General features: G+C 43.2%; 1 protein-coding gene across 1 annotated transcript; it reads right to left on the reverse strand.

Annotated features, from left to right (window-relative positions):
* Positions 1-39: 39 nt before the first annotated feature.
* slc25a24 (solute carrier family 25 member 24) lies at positions 40-12,070 on the reverse strand. Its single transcript, XM_071346165.1, has 10 exons — positions 11,620-12,070; positions 10,178-10,304; positions 9,979-10,066; positions 8,950-9,061; positions 4,012-4,170; positions 3,535-3,687; positions 3,232-3,339; positions 2,890-3,057; positions 2,501-2,651; positions 40-915 (listed from the first exon to the last, which is right to left on the reverse strand). Exons 1-10 carry the CDS (start codon positions 11,797-11,799, stop codon positions 734-736), a joined length of 1,428 nt encoding a protein of 475 aa, XP_071202266.1. The 5' UTR covers positions 11,800-12,070; the 3' UTR covers positions 40-733.
* Between the last annotated feature and the right edge of the window lie 450 nt (positions 12,071-12,520).

A 12,520-nucleotide genomic window follows, 5' to 3' on the forward strand; every position in this document is an offset into this window, starting at 1 on the left:
GAATGTGTGAAAGGCTTGAAAGAACGGACTCGGCACACCTTTGTATTAAAATATTGACTTTTTTTATTGTAAAACAGGAGTATTTAATTTAACAAAACTTTGGGAAAAAGGCAAGACGAATTGGATGGATGGACAGGCCCACAGGTCCCATGCAGAGATCTGAACAAATTACACAATAAGGCACATACTCCTTTTTCATGGAGCCAAGATGTGCAAAACAACATTTGCATGACTCCTCCTTCCAACAAGACAGGAGCCATCTTCTATTTCACCCTGGCACTCAAATTCAGAGCACAACCCTAATTCCGCCAGAATATTTTTAATTTTATTTCTCCAGTAACTTACCTTTTCTAGTGCGTTACGTAAAAATAATAACATTATCTAAGGTTTGTGCATCTCAGGTGAAACATGTAAAAAGACCTCTGTATCTTTGGTAATGGGGTATACTTGGGAAGCTTGGGTAAACTTGAAATACGTAAACCACTATAGTGTTTGACTAATGACCATTCAGACTGCCTTGGAAAGTTTGTGTGCGTGGTTGTAATAAAAAAGGTCCCAGGACAATGGACTAACACCCTAGCAACAACTAGATTAAGTCCAGGCTTTGGTGGAACAGGTAAACAGTATTTTTGCATTTCACATTTCGCAATTTACCCCAACAAATGTCACTGAAAATATGGAGGGAAATGGTATCAAATAATCTAACTGACACACACTAATACAATACCACTCATCACTTAGAGATGCCCAACCCAGTCCTCATGTACTCGTACACCACATAGCTGATACTGACAGCTGGGATGACTTTCATGAAGTTGGGCAGGATTCCACGATACAGTCCAAAGAATCCTTCTTTCTCCAAGATCTTTTTCACCAGAAGGTTCATGGTCACCTGCTCTGAGCCTTCGATGGATGCTGAGAGAAAAGGGAAAGACAGGGAGGAAATTAAGTTGGTATTACCATGGACTAATTTGAATCGATCAACACCATTTCCTCTATAGATTGTAAAGAGTAATTGCTAAAGTTATATATTTTGAAGACTTTGGTTTCGTGGATATAATTCAGTCAGTCATCTTGGCCATGATAATACATTGTGTTTGAGACCGGAGTGGGATTTGGTGTCTCTCTCAACGTGGTCTCAGAGCATTTTGTATTATTCTGTACATAAATCCGAGACACTCAATTTAGTATGATATGTTTCGTTTTGTATGGTATGTATTAATTTGTGGATGTCCAGCAAACATTTCGCATGATATGTTCCGAATTGCAATTTGTATGATATGTTCCGAATTTAAATTCGTACAATATGTTATGAATTCCAATTTCCTGTGGCTAACGCTAACGTTAGCTAGGCTAGAGGTTAGGGTTAAGACGTCCGCACGCTTTCCAGCTGAAACAGTTCGGAAGTTTTTCTGCATATATTATGATGACATTTTTTTGTTTTATACTAAGGTAAGGGTGTTTTCGGGCTGTTCGTGCACACAACAATTTTTCCCCAGGCCAGCCAAAGTTCAGGAGCCGAAGTGTACACCACTTCGTCCGTCAAATGTAGGGATTCTTTGTTGTCATTCAACGAGAGACGACTCGTTTTCATGCACATTTTTTCATTGAGAAATACTGCACCAAACATCTTAGATGTAAAATTGCACAACTAAGATCTCCTCAGCAAAAACGTCAAAATTAATGACAGATTTCTTGAGTTATCTTAGATTAATTCTGACTATCTTGAAGAAGTGTATACTGGCTACGGCGTCTCAAAATGGCCAAACAGTACTATTGCCACTTTGTTCTCGTTTTTTTAAGCGACGGTCTTTTAAGAGAGTATGCGAGCACACTCGTTTGAGTCACCTAGCCGACTTCTGGTAGCTGTCAGCCGAACTGAAGCAGGCGGTCGCCTTTAGGGGTTAAGGTTAGTAGTTAGGGGGAGGTTAAAGGGTTAGGGGAAGGGTTAGCTAACATGCTAAGTAGTTGTAAAGTAGCTACAAGTATTTTTACTTGTAAGTTGCTAAAATGCTAAACATGTCCATGATGAGATTCAAACATTCAACCTATGGGTTGCTAGACGTTTGCCTTATAAACCCATCCATCCATCCACCCCAACCAACCACCCTCCTTTTGTTTTTGTCTTAAGTAACCGTTGTCTTATGTAACCACACCATGGTGTGTCAGTGTCTGGATCGAATCCCAGAGCTGACAATGTAAAAATCAGTTGTTCTGCCCCTGAGCAAGGCAGTTAACCCACTGTTCCCTAGGCGCCGAAGACGTGGATATCGATTAAGGCAGCCCTCCGCACCTCTCTGATTCAGAGGGGTTGGGTTAAATGCGGAAGACACATTTCAGTTGAATGCATTCAGTTGTACAACTGGCTAGGTATCCCCCTTTACCTTACTATGTTACATATAGTCTATGAGACCAGTCTGTTTCAATATGTGACAGTGTTGTAAGACTTTGTACAGTCTCAGGTTTGGGTTTTGAGTGATCTCTGAGATAGGACGGTTACCTGCTGCCTGCATCCTGGTTCGGATCAGAGCCAGGGGATAACTGGCCAGCTGGCCACAGGTGCTGGAGATGGTACCACAGGCCAACAGCACCAGGATCCCAGGGTTGGCTGTGTCTTTGGCATAACGGGCCAGCCACGCATTCTTCAGACTCTGAGGTAAGAAGGGGTAGAGTAGAGCAGAGTCAGGAATCATGATTAGGCCAAGAGATCACAATCACCTACATTTAGTGGTAAAACTGGGTCAACATCATCAAAAGTTTTTGCTGTATAGCCAACAACCAAAGAAGTACAACACAATATAGCACACATAGATCTGGGACCAGGCTACACCAATGACCTGTCCAAAACCTAAAAAACAGTTTTATCCAGTTAGATATGTTTGGACACACCTCATACACTGCCAGGTCTATCCCAGCATATGGAATGATGCCCAGGATGTTTGGAACGTAGCCCTTATAGAAGGCCTTCACGCCCTCCTTCTTCAGGATCTTCTTGGCACAGTCGAACATTCCTGAGTACTGTCCAGTCTTCCTCAGCGTAAGCCTAGTCTTCATTACCTAAAATGACAAAGCAGAGAAACTTTAGCTGGTTATAAAACTACACAGAATATATTCTCTCTCTGCACTCCCCTCCTCTCTCTTTCCTGCCCCATTTATGTATCTCCTCTACCCTTCCCTCTACTCCCCTCCACTTCATTCCCATCCCATTCCCTTGCCCTCGCATCCTCTCACCTCCATGGGATAGATGGCTGTCTGAGCGGTGGCCCCGGCCAGTGATCCAGCAATGAACCTCTCGTGGGTCTGGACCTTCCCTCCCTCTGACGACAGCATCTTCTTATACTGCCAAGAGGAACAGAGCCAACAAAGTGAAACTGTGCTGATGGCCCAGAGACATACATACAGAGTACAATTTCAGTAGACATAATGCCCGGTCTTGTGGCTACATGGTTAACCAGATAAGAAAAAAGTAACTCAAAATAGACCTGATCCACAGGTCTTAAAAACAACAAAGAGAGACGGTTGATTATTTCTCACCTGTTCGTAGGCCATGAACTTGATGGCTGTCTCAGGAGCGATCTTCAGGACATTGGTCCCGTTGCCCCTCCAAAGGGAGCTGACGCCCCCCTCCTTTATCATCTGCTTGAAGCCCCCCACCAGACTGATCTTATTGGTCTTGGAGCCGTGCACCTGAGAAAGAGAAATCACAGATAATCAGGGAACGAATTACACAGCGACTCTTGGGGGTGCCAAACATCACTTGGTGGTGCCTGTTGTCGGTATCATTTGTTGGGGGGACATTGATATTTCAATTATTGTGGGGGCTCCCTGTAATTGGATCCCTGCAGGTAGGATCTCCCCATGTCATCCAAACATCACAACAAAGGTAAATTAATTTGATATGGTCCTGACATTTACTGTATACTGCATCTAACTTTACCAAGAAGGACATACACAATACATTTCTTGAACATATGCTTAATAGAGTTAGGCATGTAGGCCCACAGTACATACCTGCATGAACACCTTCATCCTGTCCAGAGGGGCGGTGCCTGTACGAGAGACCGCCCCAGCCATGGCGCCGGCTGCCAGCTGTTTCCACCACACACCTGTTGTCTTCTCCTCCTCTGTGAACTCATCAGGGATGGTGAGGCTGTCCCCAATATCCAGAACCTATCACAATACACATGCATACTGTTAACGAATATAGCCAACATTTAGAAACACTGAGTTTGCCACAGTCTTAACACGCGTGTTCTTACGCACGAAAACACGCACCCCCAATCAATACAATTGATTTCCAGGTCGAAGAAATAAGTAGTTAATTCGAACAAAAAGTTAAATAAATGACCAGTAGCCTAAACAAAATTGCAATTATACATCGCATAAAATGCATATGAATGCATAAAACTATAGAAGCGCGTGGCGTGGACCAGGTTTAATTCTAGACCGACAACAACAACAGCACCTCCATACTAAACTAGATTCGGTCCATTTTGGTTCAAAGTGTGCTGAAATATTCTAGTAAGGAATTAGAATTAAAATATACTTGGGTCTGGGAGTAGTAAAGCACATTGTTCGGAAAAGCGCGAAAAAAAAGACCACATCGAAAGAGCGTCAAGCAGAACAAATGCTGATAACATTTGATTATGAATATTTTTATGAATGATGAAGCAATGGAGGCTCAATTATGAGCAGCATCATCAAAATCATCAAGGTGACCAACATGTAATGGAGATGGGTCCTATTTGATAATATCTCACCAAGATCTTTAAGTCCCACTCACTAATTACATCTGTCCTTCACCAGAGACCTGAACCCCACAACTGCAGCACTGCACAGCAACAAACCCTTTCACCTCCCAAGACCTGTGACATTACACCAGAGGGGTATACTAGCACGATCAATGAATTAGTCAGCTAACTTTGATGAACAACCAGAAATAACTATAGATTTTTCAGTTCAGTAAAAACCTTAACTTAGATAAGTGATTTTGGTTGTTGAAACAATGAGAACATGCCCATTTCAAGCTTATCTTTAAAAAAAAAAGTAAGTTCAAATTCAGAACATGTAGGAAAGTTAGCTAACTAACCCATTGACCCAGCGTTGTAGTATACCCCTCAGCACTGTCCAAACACCCTGACCAATTATAACCTCATGCCATCCTTGAACCTAATCCTACCGAACCCTTGATGTTTTACCTTGGCCTAATTCTCACTTTATGTAACATGGTGTGTCTATGTGTCTGTCTACATGGACACCACTGATGCCAATTACAGCGTATTAGCTCAAAAATGCTAAACACTCATTTAACAATATGGTACAATGGAAACAAATGTCCCATTTCAACAATTACATACCAGTATATTATTACAGTGGTACAATTGTGTTATCATGACATAGCAGATTGCTCCAATTTTCAAGGACAAAAATGACCACCTTCAATGTAATGCAAATTCAATGCACCATTTTCAATACAACAATGAAAACAAAACTTAGAAGACAACTCTGGATGCAGTAATGAACATAATCAACAGATTCGCCACCAACAATATAAACAAACCAAACAATTTATGTCCATACTGACTTCCAGGTCCAATACGATCACCTCAGTGCTCAGTGTTGGTAAAGAAATATACCTTATCATGGACAAAACAAAGTATAAAATCAGTTTAAGTCCATTGTGACACCTGAGCTGATAGAGAACAGAGGAGTGATCTTATCGTAGAATTTGTAATTTAATAGGATCTCTATGGAACTTATCACCTCAATCTCCACCTCATAGATATTTCCATCATCCTCAAAATCAATATAGAACCACTTTTCTTTGGGATGCTGCAGCAGTGCCATGTCGCCCCAGCCCGAATCTGAGCCGTGATACTGATCCTGGTACTGGTCGGTCTGTCGATTCGGAGCCATGCAATAGCCAGTTGTATGTACTGGGCCAGCCAGTCAACGTCCCAGTGGCACTGTAGCCTACCTCCACCCCAATAACAACAAGATGGTCCTATCCCGCCCAGACTGACATCACATTGACTTCCTTACCCCCCACACCGTCCCAAGCCACTAACGAGCTAATCCCCTCCTAGGACAGCCTTAAATTAGCTTACCGTAGCCTAGTTTAGCTAAGTCATGCAGGTTTATTCAACCTCTATCTCTTGGGTGGATGAATGGGCAGAGGATCCAAAGCTCTCCAGGATCAGGGTTGGAGAGCACTGTTGTAGGACATGAGGATATCAAAATATTCAGCAATAAAAACTGCACCCCCAGGTTGCACTGCCACATGACCTGTCAGTTTGTTGACTGTTCCTTCCTCTACTGTGACTGGCTGGTTCCCTCCACATCACTGCCTGTCTTTCATTCAGGAGACAATCCTCCCCTCTACATGAGTGTATAAACAGAAGACAAAGCCTATTACTTCACCTCTATCTCTCCTCCTCTCCCTCCTGCCCTCCTTTGCCTGTTTCTTGACTGACTCTTGACTCCCTCTGATCCCATTGACATAGAGAGGAACCATGTCATTACACAAGTCCTGGGACATCTCCAGAACCAGCAGGAAAGGAACTCTAATTCACAACTCTCCCCTCTACTGTCTGTCAAACTGTTGTGAAGGGCAGACAGGGTACTGCAGCATTGCACTGTCCTTATGTAACGACAGTTGAAGCATGTTACAAGTTGAGCTTGTATGCAAGGTGCAAAATTGTCCCCACCAATCTTTTGATATCTGATTGTGATATAGTTGAGCTCATTTGTCACGTGCCGACTACAACAGGTGTAGACTTTACCGTGAAATGCTTTCTTACGAGCCCTTTCCCAGCAATGCAGTTAAAAAGTAAGTAAGTTAGCAAATAGAAATAGAAAAATTGTAACACAATAAATAATAATAACAAGGCTTTATACACGGAGTACCGGTACCAAATCAATGTGCCAGGGTATGAGGTAGTTGAGGTAATACGTACATGTAGGTAGGGGTAAAAGTGACTAGGTAATCAGGATACATAATAAACAGAGTAGCAGCAGCGTATTTGAAGAGTTTGAAAGTGTGTGTATGTGTGTGGCGTCAATATGCATGTGTGAGTGTGTTTTGTGTGCATGTGTAGTGTGTGTGTTGGAGTGTCAGTGTAAGCATGTGTGACTGTGTGGGTAGAGTCCAGTGAGTGTCAGTGTAAGAGAGTCAGTGCAAATAGTCAAGGTAGCCATTTGATTAACTGTTCAGCAGTATTTTGGCTTGGGGGTAGAAGCTGTTCAGGTGCCTTTTGGTCCCACACTTGGCGCTCCGGTACCGCTTGCCGTGCGGTAGCAAAGAGAACAGTCTATGGCTTGGGTGGCTGGGGTCTTTGACAGTTTTCCGGCTAGTATAGAGGTCCTGGATGGCAGGGAGCTCGGCCCCAATGATGTACTGGGCCATCCGCACCACCCTCTGTAGCATCTTGCGATCAAGGGCGGTGCAGTTGTCATACCAAGCGGTGATGCAGCCGGGTCAAGATGCCGCTGTAGAACTTTTTAAGGATCTGAGGGGCCATGCCAAATCTTTTCAACCTTCTGAAGGGGAAGAGGCACTGCCACGGCTTCTTCACGACTGAGCTGGTGTGAGAAGACCATGTTAAGTCTTTAGTGATGTGGACACCGTGGAACTTGAAGCTCTCGACCCGCTCCAGTACAGCCCTACCGATGTTTCCTGTAGTCCACGATCAGCTCCTTTGTCTTGCTAACGTTGAGGGAGAGGTTGTTGTCCTGGCACCACACTGCCAGGTCTCTGACCTCCTCCCTGTAGGACTACCACCTTTGTGTCGTCAGCAAACTTAATAATGGTGTTGGAGTTGTGCGTGGCCACACAGTCGTTGGTGAACAGGGAGTACAGGAGGGGACTAAGTACAAACCCCTGAGGGTCCCCCCGTGTTGAGGGTCAGCATGGCAGATGTGTTGTTCCCTACCCTCACCACCTGGTGGCGGCCCATCAGAAAGTTCAGGATCTAGTTGCAGAGGGATGTGTTCAGTCCCAGGGTCCCGAGCTTGGTAATGAGCTTGGAGGGGACTATGGTGTTGAACACTGAGCTGTAGTCAACGATCAGCATTCTCACATAGGTATTCCTCTTGTCCAGGTGGGAGAGAGCAGTGTGGAGTGCAATAGAGATTGCGTCATCTGTGGATCTGTTGGGGCGGCATGCGAATTAGAGTGGGCCCAGGGTGTCTGGGTTGATGGTGTTGATGTGTGCCATGAACAGTCTTTCAAATCATTTCATGGTTACAGTTGTGAGTGCTACGAGACGATAGTGGTTTAGGCAGGTTACCTTTGAGTTCTTGGTGGTCTGCTTGAAACATGTTGGAATTACAGATTGGAACAAGGAGATGTTGAAAATGTCTGTGAAAACACTTGCCAGCTGGTCTGGGCATGCTCTGAGAATGCACCCTGGTATTCTGTCTAGCCCAGCGGCCTTGCGAGTGTTAACTGTTTAAAATTCGTACTCACATCGGCCATGGAGAGCAAGATCAAACAGTTGTCCGGGACAGCAGGGGCTCCCATGCCTGGCTCAGTGTTGTTTGCCTCGATGCGAGCATAGAAGGCATTCAAGCTCATCTGGAAGGTTTTCTTCACTGGGCAACTCACGGCTTCATTTCCCTTCTAATAGTCTGCAAACCCTGACACATCCGAAGAGCATCCGAGCCGGTGAAGTATAATTCTATCTGAATCCTATATATTGACCTTTTCCATGTTTGATGGCTCGTCGGAGGTCGTAGCTGGTTTTCTTGCAAGCGTCCATGTCCCGTTCCTTGAAAGCGGACCTACTGTTAACTCCGATGTATCAGGTTGTAGTGATGTGTAGGATAACTCAGCAAGTACACACTCCCAAACAGAGACAAACAAACTAAGTCACACAAACATGCAATATCTGTCTCTCTTTCTTTCTCTCTCACACACACACACACTCTCTCTCTCTCTCTCTCTCTCACCGTGGAGTGCTTCCAATAGCGGATAATGTCCTGCAGGTTGGTGGCTGTGTTGAAGAGGAAGTGTTCCCTCCATTCATTCCAGTCCACAGTCATGGTTCCATCCACATCAATGCTGCAGCACAGAGAGACAGAAGGGTGACACTGTCATTGAGTCTGTACAATGGGGAAAAATAACAATAATGGTGCAGCAAATAGAGGACATTCAAGTATTGGTGGTGTATTTTGGATTAACTCCAACAAAGTGTAAGGAAAGTGAGTGAACATTTTTGTTTTCTTTTGCAGACTGCAAAACAACTAGTGGATTTAGGATAGAAAATGACACTGATATTTCTCAGCTGCCATCTCAAATCCCAACCTGGTTTAACTCCTGACAAGTTCACGGCTGCACTTCCGCTGAGAGCAGACAGCAGCGACAGTAATCAATAAGTAAATGAGATTACTGATCCATGCTGTACTTTACTGGAGACCTGCTCTCCCTGTCCATTTCTATATCTCTTCTATCTTGCTTCATCCCTCTTTATCCACTTATCTCTCCAGTATTTGTTAGACAAAAAGTGAGTCAGTCTATCTGAGTGCTTTGGTTATGGAAATGAACACTCTGTCGTGCCCTGTCCTGTAGTAACTCTTCCAACTCAACTAGAATCTATTTAAAGAATATAATATTCATGCTATCAACACAGCCTAGAAACTACACATCAATGTAATGGCTATTTCCTGGTTATCATTCTAGGTGTTTATCATCCACCCTCATCCCCAGTCAGGGGCTGTATTAATGTTATCAGCTCCACTGCAGGAGAGCTTAGCTGGTCTAGAATGCAGCCATGCAGAGGTCCCCACCCATCACAAGCAGAGGATAGTGAAAGTGCCAGGCCCAACAAACATTTAATGACTGAGAACAACCACAGAGTGAGCTCAGATAACATGCTGGAGTTGATGTATTGTATCCTCAAAGTAAATATATGCCCAATGTGGGCATACAGCTGATGCCGCCATGACACCAGACAGTGAGATATATGACTGAGGGCTTACGTCTGAAGGATCTTCTCTGCCTCTTCCTTGCTGATGTCCATCCCCAGGTCGGCAAGGGACTGCTTTATCTCAATGTAGTCAATGCGTCCTGTAGGAAAAAACAATGCCATGAGATAAAATATTGAATCATTTACATTGAATCAAATAATTGACTGTATTTTAAGTATTGATATATTGTAGTGGGGTTAGACTACTATACCATCATTGTTTTTATCCAGGCTCTTGAACGTCAGCAGCAGTTTCTTCTCATGTTCCTTCAGGTACTTGGAAAACTCATTGATGTCAAGACCCTCGTCGTTGTCCTGGTCTCCAGATGAAACTATTTTCTGGGAATAATAAAACAAAAACACATTTACAATCCACCACCATTGTACATTTTCTTAGTGTAGACATTCCTAGCTTGAAATAATAATTGTAAAATCTCTCCAAAACCCTTACATGAAACACTTTCACTGGAGAGTGGCAGCTGGCTGTTCAACCTTTAGCTGGACTATTGTGCCACCTACTGTTTTCTTTATAGAGAACACTGAGGATTCATTGAATTTACAGGGATGCTGTACTGTAGACTGTATGACCAAATCAATGTAATGGGGTCAAAGTGCATTGGTGTGTTGCCTCACCCAGGGATGGGCTACCTGACTTTATTATTATGCTTGTAGGCTATACAGGCACTGAGCAGATTATCTAATCTATATGTCAACTCAACTTCCATACAACAGAGGATAGGGCATCCATATCATTATAAGTATCAAGGATGAGCTGATGCTGACCTTCGTGAATGAATGTTTTAGGGTTAGGGTTAAGTTGCCTTTCACTTTCCTGTGCAAACAGATAAATGAAAAGTCATAAGGCTGTGACTGGGAGAAAACTAAGGAATGCAGGAATGACATATTTTACCTTTAAAGGTGTGGTCTTATCCTTAGTCGCACCGCAACAATAAAACCTTGCCTTTCCTGTTTCAACTTTTGAAGTTACAGGCAAAATTATCTCTAATGATGCCCTATCCTTGCAGCTTTCAGATGGCACAGTAAGCTACCCGGTACTATATGACAGATCCAGGTGTTATCTATATGTATATGGAAATAAATATGGAAATGTTAAGATACTGAGTCTTATCAAGAACCAACATCCTCAGTCATATCTAGGGAAATTATGACATGGGATGCCCATGTGCATTGCTCTCTTTATGATATCAGATATGTGTAATATAGTAAATTGATTGTTTAACGGTAATCCGTTAAAGAGAGGTGAAGTACTGCAAGATATGCAGTACTTCACCTAAGCTAGCTGCTGCCCCTAGTGGTTAGAGCATCTGTCGATGTGCCCTTGAGCAAAGCACTTAACACTAATTGCTCCTGTAAGTCGCTCTAGATAAGAGCGTCTGCTAAATGACAAACAAATAATAGACTAGAATACATTTAATTTTGTATAGATTAGTAAGTAAAACCTATCCCTTGTCACTGGTTAAAATGCCACATTTGCTTGGCATCTGTCAACACTATTTGCCCATGGGAGGGGCTACAACCTTCATCTTGTGTAGATCTATAACTTGCTCTACACAATAATGTACTTTTGACACTAAAATAACACGTTTTTTGTCAAATAGACAATCTATCTGTTCACATGTAAAACGCTATTTACTTGCGCGTCTCCTTTCCCGAAAGCAATGCCCAAAGCAGAGAGGCCCTCTTTGAGTTCTGCAACATCCACTTTCCCATCTTTGTTGGCATCTAATTTCTCAAATAATTCTTCATAAGTCTTCGGAGCGTCACTGGCACAATATGAATCTGTAAACACGAGTTTTCTTACGACTTGATACATTATTGCAGTTATCCAAAATTCAAAGGAGATACTCGAAAAACTCGACAGGATAATGAATACAGGAGACCGCGGAGAAAAACTGGAAGATCAATTGCGTGCCACTGCCAACTGTGGTTTGGCCAGAGACGGAAGAGGAAGCGAGACATCTGACTCCCTCATTTTTTCTGGTTGCATTACTGTCAATGAGCTAAGCGGACCAGACCCAGCTGCTATCGCATTGATGTCAGGGGGAGAACCACCCCGTTAAGCAGACCGGAACTGACATTTTCTTTCAATGGTAAACGGCCTGAGTGACCCATCTTTATTCTTTCACCATCTTTGGTTTGAGTGTCAAGAGGACTTCCGCGATTTGCAGCCCAAAATCGCCGTAAAATATGTGTCATAATTCAGTATCATTCACTGATCAACAATAATTTATGTTAACAACTATTTAACTACCTTCAGATAGAATAAATCCTGGTAGGGTAAGCTGTCTGGAAAAAAAGGGTGGGTTTTGAGACCTCCTCTCATTTCATTTTGGATGGACACACCCTGTAAACAAGTAGCCTAGTCTATTCTATCAGTGTGTCTCCCCAGAGCCTATACATCACTCCCTGCTGCTTTGTGCCCCTCTGGAAGCGTGTGGATTCCCCAGTAAAAGCCTATTGATATGCTGTTTTCTCGGCCATAGCCTATCATATCTTTGGTGCAACAGAGATTTCAATAGGAAGGAAAGTTAGAC

The sequence above is a fragment of the Salvelinus alpinus genome, chromosome 16, assembly GCF_045679555.1.
Source record: "Salvelinus alpinus chromosome 16, SLU_Salpinus.1, whole genome shotgun sequence".
NCBI classification, from domain to species: domain Eukaryota; kingdom Metazoa; phylum Chordata; class Actinopteri; order Salmoniformes; family Salmonidae; genus Salvelinus; species Salvelinus alpinus.